A 6,762-nucleotide genomic window follows, 5' to 3' on the forward strand; every position below is an offset into this window, starting at 1 on the left:
CTCTTCTGTGTCCCAGCCCAGCTCAAGGCCTTGAGACTTGCTTGTGTGCATCCCTTCTGCAGGCACTGGAATTTGCTCTACTCAAACTCGCCACTTCCCTACAGTTATGGTGAGAAACCAGTCCAACTCGTAAGGCCTCTCTGAGCAAAATGGTCTGGAGAAGGGTCGAGAAATTCTTCCTGTCAACAAGAGCCTGGGGCATTTTAATTTACTGGGGCTGTTGAGTCAATTCTGTATGTGTGTGGCTTAGTCGTTTCCTGGGTTTATGCTGAAAATTTGCAGAATATCTGAGGCAGATCGCACTTCTCCCATCTAACTTCCAGGTGGTCTGTTTGCAGAGTCAGGATAACAGCACAGATTGTATCATGTTCAGGTTTCCTTTGACACTAACGTGTAGAATTTACTTCAAATTAAGGACAAAATTATGCAAGCACACAATCCAAAAAAGACACAATTTCTGGAACAGCTCCAAGTCCGTTCTGGGCTCTTCCCCAGTTAGGAAAACACATTGTCCAAGGTCTAGCTGAAGTGTATTGAAAAGGGGTGGAGGAGGTGGGTTTACAGGCAGTTTGTTCCCCAGAATTTAAAGGACTGTTGTGGTTTAACCCCAGCCAGCAGATAAGCCCCACCCAGCCACTCGCTCACTCCCCCCGATGGGATGGGGGAGAGAATCAAAGAGTAAAAGTGAGAAAACTCGTGGGTTGAGATAAAGACAGTTTAACAGGTAAAGCAAAAGCTGCGCACGCAAGCAAAGCAAAACAAGGAATTCGGTCACTCCTTCCCATGGGCAGGCAGGTGTTCAGCCATCTCCAGGAACGCAGGGCTCCATCATGCGTAACGGTGACTTGGGAAGACAAAATGCCATCACTCCAAACATCCTCCCTTCCTTCTTCCCCCAGCTTTATGTGCTGAGCATGATGTCATATGGTGTGGAATATCCCTTTGGTCAGTTGGGGTCAGCTGTCCCGGCTGTGTTCCCTCCCAACTTCTTGTGCACCCCCAGCCTGCTCGCTGGTGGGGTGGGGTGAGGAGCAGAAAAGGCCTTGACGCTGTGTGAGCACTGCTCAGCAGTAATGAAAACATCCCTGTATTATCAGCACTGTTTTCAGCACAAATCCAAAACACAGCCCCACACTAGGTACTGGGAAGAAAATTAACTCTATCCCAGCCAAAACCAGCACAAAGACCAGGAGGAACACGTTTCTGGGAAGCCTGTTAAAAAATAATAATGAAAGGCCAGCTGCCAATTTAGGCAATATCTGTAACAAATCAAGCATGAGTCACTTCAGGAGAAGAAATCATTTGAGAACCCAGCTGCTCTTTTTGCTCCAGAGTGCCAGGGGTAACATCTACAGGAAGGATCTCCTATGCTTGTGGACAGCTGCAAACAATGAAATCCACTCCAGGAAGCTGATTAGAGGATGGTGGCAGGTAGTGAACAAGAACACTCTAAAATTCTGTTTTCTGATAGCTGGTATTGGAAAGGCTGGTAACATCACACAGGTGCCAGGGTGCTAGAGTCTCCTTAGCACTCAGTAAAGGAGGACCGCAAGCTGGCACACGGTGCCAGAAGACTCCCCAGGGCCCTGCTGACTCTAATCAGAATAGCAAAGTGGGAACAGCACACGGACACGTGTTGCTCCTGGCTCAAGATGCTCACGCAGCTTGTTTGATCTCCAAGGCATTGTGTGCAGAAGGACCTATTGATCTCCTCTGTGCTCATGCCTCAGAGGCATGGCGTGGCTGGAGGACCAAGGCTGGCTCCCATGTTACAGAGTTCAGAAACGCAGGTCAAAGCCTGCATCTTTGCCTCCTCTAGTTTCTCCTCCGAATCTGTATCTTTGGACCTTTCACAAACCACAGCGGTAGATCTCCTGTCTTGGTGCAACAAGGAAGCTGTGAAACATTTCAGCATTTTGCTAGTTTGCAGGCAGGCAAACGTGAAGTCCGTTTATCCATCATCAGCCTTCCCCAAGAATCCTCCATGTTACTGGGAAAGCCATTTTATGGGAAACACTATGTTGAGTCCAAATGCTTCTGCATTCCTCAATAACTAACTATTGCCTTCTGGAGTCCAGAAACTCTAAAATTACACCACTTCAAAAGCCAGGATTTCTTATCTTCAGTCTACGATTTAATGATGAAAACACCCAAGGAGAATGAACATCCAGATATCTCCCCAAGCAGTAAGATCAGAAGTGACTGTACTGTGTGGAAGGCACTTGGGTCCCCTGGGTTCCTGTTAACACAGAACTGTCTTTTCTGGCAGATGAATAGTGACAGTGCAGACCTTCAAAGCATCTCCTTTTGGTTAACAATTTGCTGCCCTTCCATACACACCCATTCAATTCCCATCTGGTTTTAGCAATTGGTATCTTGGGACTCATCAGAAAAGGAAATCATTTTACCATCTGCAAGTAAGGAATTAAGGCTTTCAAATGATACGAAACAATTAGGTCTGTTTCGTATGGCACATAAAATCTTAATGGAATCCATCACTGAGCTTCCCCTCTGTTCATCAGCTGTCACAGCAGCCTGGTTTGAAGGTAGACTCTTTCTTCGCAAGGCTGGAATTACTTTGGTTAAAACAGTCTATCTGCTGAAGACACTTGATAACTACCACATGTATCCTTCATTAGGAAAAACGGAGCCTTACCATTATAGCTGCGTATGGCAGGAGTTCAGGTAACTCTTGCTGTAATTAGAAATTGATCCAATTTGAAAAGTCTTGATCTGGATTCAAGTTCTTCCCAAAAGAAACAGCCTTGAGATCTATGCTTTTGGCACCACCACATTGCTTACAGATAGAGATATTGATTCATACACTCCTCCAGGCTTCAAGGGTTGAGCCCTCCGCAGCATGGGAAGACTGGAACTGCTGGGGCTTCCTGGGGCTACAGCTACACCAGAATAGTGGCTGTGGCTTTGATTCATCATATGGAGCTTCCCCCGTGTTTCCTATGGGGAACACTGGCAAGATGAACTTACAGTGCCACCAAGAAGCCAATGGCAGAGACGACTACCCTAAAGCACAGGTCTGTGGTGTACAAGGGCTGCTCTCACTTCACGCACATGGGAAACGTGGAAGCCCACAGTATCTGGTTTCTGTCCTACCCGGCTCTTTTCACGTCTGAAGGGGCAAGCCTGGGAGAACTGGAAGGTGCTGTTCATCCTGTGTCCTTCCCACCACAGCTGATCCTGCATTGGAAAGTGAGAGCACAGGAGCTCAGCAGAATGCATTTCCACAGGGTCTTTCCTACTGCTCCCTGCCAAAACAAAGGAGTACTGGGAGAAGGGAGTTGTGCTAAGCCTAATCCAGCTCGCAACCCTTCCAGGCGCGGTGATGGTTCTGTTCAGATGTGTCCTTCAAGGCCTGAAGAGCTGAGGTGCCTAGTGAGCATTACACCATGCAGTGGCAGTGATACTAGCTTGACATCCACAGATGTAAATACCTTTGGCTGTGCATCTCCACGGAGAGGTCTCTGGGCCACGCAGGGAGAAAATAGTCATCTCTGGGCTTCTCCAAGCTGGGCACAGTGACGCCTGGATCCCCAGGTGAGCTCAGAAGCTGACTGCATCTGCTCAGCGAATGCACACCCAGGGCACCACCTCATGCTCACTCTGCAGGAGCCCAGGGACAGGTACAGGTGTGCTTTGGGTACCTACATCTCCAGCACTGGCAAGCAGACTGCACTTTTCATTCACAGTCCCCATTAGGCTTGGAGGGTGAGCTGTGAGATGCTATTGGGCTTGCTGGCTGTGATAGGTTTGAACCAGAGGTGAAAAGCTCTCACATCCCATTCCACATCCCTCAGACTATGCAGCCCCACTTTAACCTCTCCAAGAAATTTCATTTTAACGATAATTTAGTATGTCTCCCTGGGTTTTTTTTGCAGGTTTTAACATTTGAAGGGGAGAAATAAACAACCCACAGCCTGCCACAAAGTGGCACAGAGTGGTGAACAGTTGTGTGCTAAACCTGCTTCTGGGCCCATGAGGTGCATACAGGAGAGGTAAGAGGCAGGTCTCAGCAAGGGAGCCCCTCCAGTCATGGAGGAGGGAGGTGGCTGTGCACTGGGGAAAGCCCCCCTGCTTGGAGGGGAGGACATATCAGCGGGGAACGCGGAGCTTTGACCTAGCTCAGGGAGAGCAAAAGGGACCCGATCTTCCCTGAAGCTGCAGAGGAGAAAGGGAAGAAAGGGAAAGGAAACAGCCAGAACAAACATATTCTTAGAGGAAGAGTCAGGAAAAGCGAACAGTGGCACTCACACAAAAAAGAAAAGATGAACCCTCCTCCCCCACCCCCGCCCCTCTAGTCTGCCTTTCTGAACCTGCACAGCTCAAACTGCAATTGCCAGGAGAATTTCAGAGCTACCCCTCCTCCGGCAGTTGCACAGAGGTCTCCTCTCCCCCAGCCAAGTAATTTCCATATTGACACAAGAACTACACTCACTTACTTGCAAGACAGCTGATTAATCCCCTCGATGTAGTAGCATACCCCACCATTGACACAATAGGACTTGGCTGTTTCGTTGCATTTTCTAGCATGCCCAGACCAGGAGGAGAGAGTTGTGGTTACTGCAGGGGAAAAAAAACACACACACAAAAAGGATATATTGTTATTTCCTTTGTTGGGCAATTCTGTTTTCTTTTATGATTTTCAGCTAGTTCATTTGCCAAAGTAAAAACCCCAGAGCTACAAACCTCAGCCTGTGCCTTTAGACCCACCTTCACCTGGGGCTGCAACTTGACCTTTCCTTTCCCAGCAAAAGTGGCCAAGTGAGTGAGGCATTGAGGACACGCCTTCCTCTAAGCAGCCAGCATGTCAGGACAAGATCATCTTTTTGATGCTCTAGGGAAAAGTGCCCCTTTCCCACCTCTCCTTGCCCTCCCCTTATACATGCATGCAACCCTGCACCAGCAGGCTGGCAGAGGGTTAGGAAGAGCATGTGCTGCAGAGTCACGGTGGCATGCTGCCGAGGCCTGATTTGCATCATGATACTGGACCAAGATCCAGAGATACTGCAGGGGACATTTCATTGCTTCACATCTCTGGGAGGAAACAAGTTTTCAGAGCCAGAAGCAAGTGCCCTCATTGTCCCCAGAACAGGTCTGGCGCAAAAGCAAGAACAGCTCCATCTCTCCCTCCCCTATTTCTGAGCATTTCTCTGCCATGCCCCAGTGGGGCTGCCTCAAGAGACCAAGCAGAAGTTCAGCAGTAGAAGTAAGTCAGCCCCGGTCCGTGCTAAGAGGGAGGCAGCCAGCATGACTCAAGTTTCCTGGGATACAGATGCTTTTCCAAATCCAAATTTCTTTCTGGAGAAAAGCTTTCCAGCCATGTAAGGTACAAACAAAACTGATGGTACTCTGCAGAATTTCACTGCAATTCCTGTCTCTGAATGACTTAGACAAACTTACAGCCCAAAACAGAGAGTCTCCATAGGCAAGACAAAGGCTTCTAGGAAGGGAAAAACCTTTTGTTAGAGCAACTAATACAGGTTACAGAAGCAGACCGGCTTTGGGGAATGCAGACCCATCTTCACATAACTGAAAGAAGGGCTGGGCACTCAAAAGCATGTGCTTTTTCCAACTGAATACTTAATCTCATTAAGGATAGTCCCCCTTTCTGGACTACCCACCTTGCTTATACCCTAACACAGTTACATTTCCAGCAGTGTGGCTACTACCTACTTTCCAGTGCCTTTTATGCTGTACTCGAGGTTTCTGAGGAGGTATCCTCCTCCATCCTGTTTTCCAAAGCATGAACGAACCTCATGGAGAGGTTAGTGACTTCAGACCAGTTGCTGAAGTCTGAACACCTCATTGACAGGATTCGAGGAAGAAGGCTGGAGCCAGAGCCCCAGGCAGTAGCTAGTCTGAACCATGGGAGAAGCAGCGAGGCATGCCGGAGCCTGCCCTGGAGGGAGCCAGGGCTGCTCCCCACACCTCGGGCAGACCCTGTGCCCGTCCCGCCTCCGCAGCAGGCTCAGAGGCTGCCGCGGGTGCCTGCCCTGCTGCCTCCAGCTGCAGCCCACACCGCCAGAGCCAAGGTCTCCGTTCTCACGCTCCTGCTCCAGCCCAGTGCCTGCCGGGCACGTCTGCGCTCTCACAAGTAAAGGAGGGCTCCCAGCATCCTGTGAAGCCTCTCACATTTGGGTGATGCTTGGCACATGAGCAATGAAACAAGCTTGTTCTGGTTCTCTTGCTTTTAGGACTATCTCTGACTGCATGGGGTCCATGCCTCTCTGAAGGAGGAGTTTGCTCATCAGGCTGTGCACAGCAGGAGTAGCCCACACTGTTACCTGCACACAGCTCAAGGCAGAGCCAAGCTTACTGTTCATTTTGCTCGAACCAATGCATTGTCCAACCCCATTGTCTTCTGTTCCCACAGGGAAGTCATTGCCTTCCACTGTCTGACAGAGCCAGGGTTGTGCACTAAGCAGTTATTTCTATGCTTTGCCTTGAATAACCATTGCCTCTGGGGTTGTCTTTTCACAGCTATCCAGGGCAGAGCAAAGTTGTCCCAAAGTGCTCTGCAAACCAGACATGGCAAATACTTCAGCAAAGACTGAAAATGCACATGGCCCTGGGACAGCAGATAGCTGCTCCCCTCCTAGGGCACGTTACGCCAGCCAGCTGGGAGCCAAATGTGCAGAGCAGTGTACACATACTAGAGTGTATGCTGGGTTTTAGAACAGACGATGATTTGACCAAGCTGCCAAAGAAGTCCTTGCAAAAAGCCCTGAAATATGAAAACTTCCA

The 6,762-nt window shown here is 49.2% G+C and overlaps 1 protein-coding gene across 1 annotated transcript in view; it reads right to left on the reverse strand.

Annotated features, from left to right (window-relative positions):
* The window catches only part of NRG2 (neuregulin 2), a 44,794-nt gene that overhangs the window by 30,710 nt on the left and 7,322 nt on the right, over positions 1-6,762 (reverse strand). Inside the window, exon 2 of the mRNA XM_009322287.1 lies at positions 4,458-4,578. Coding sequence (XP_009320562.1) covers positions 4,458-4,578 — 121 coding nt within the window. The remainder of the gene's footprint in view (positions 1-4,457; positions 4,579-6,762) is intronic.

This window comes from Pygoscelis adeliae, unplaced genomic scaffold (assembly GCF_000699105.1).
Source record: "Pygoscelis adeliae isolate BGI_AS28 unplaced genomic scaffold, ASM69910v1 Scaffold514, whole genome shotgun sequence".
NCBI lineage: Eukaryota > Metazoa > Chordata > Aves > Sphenisciformes > Spheniscidae > Pygoscelis > Pygoscelis adeliae.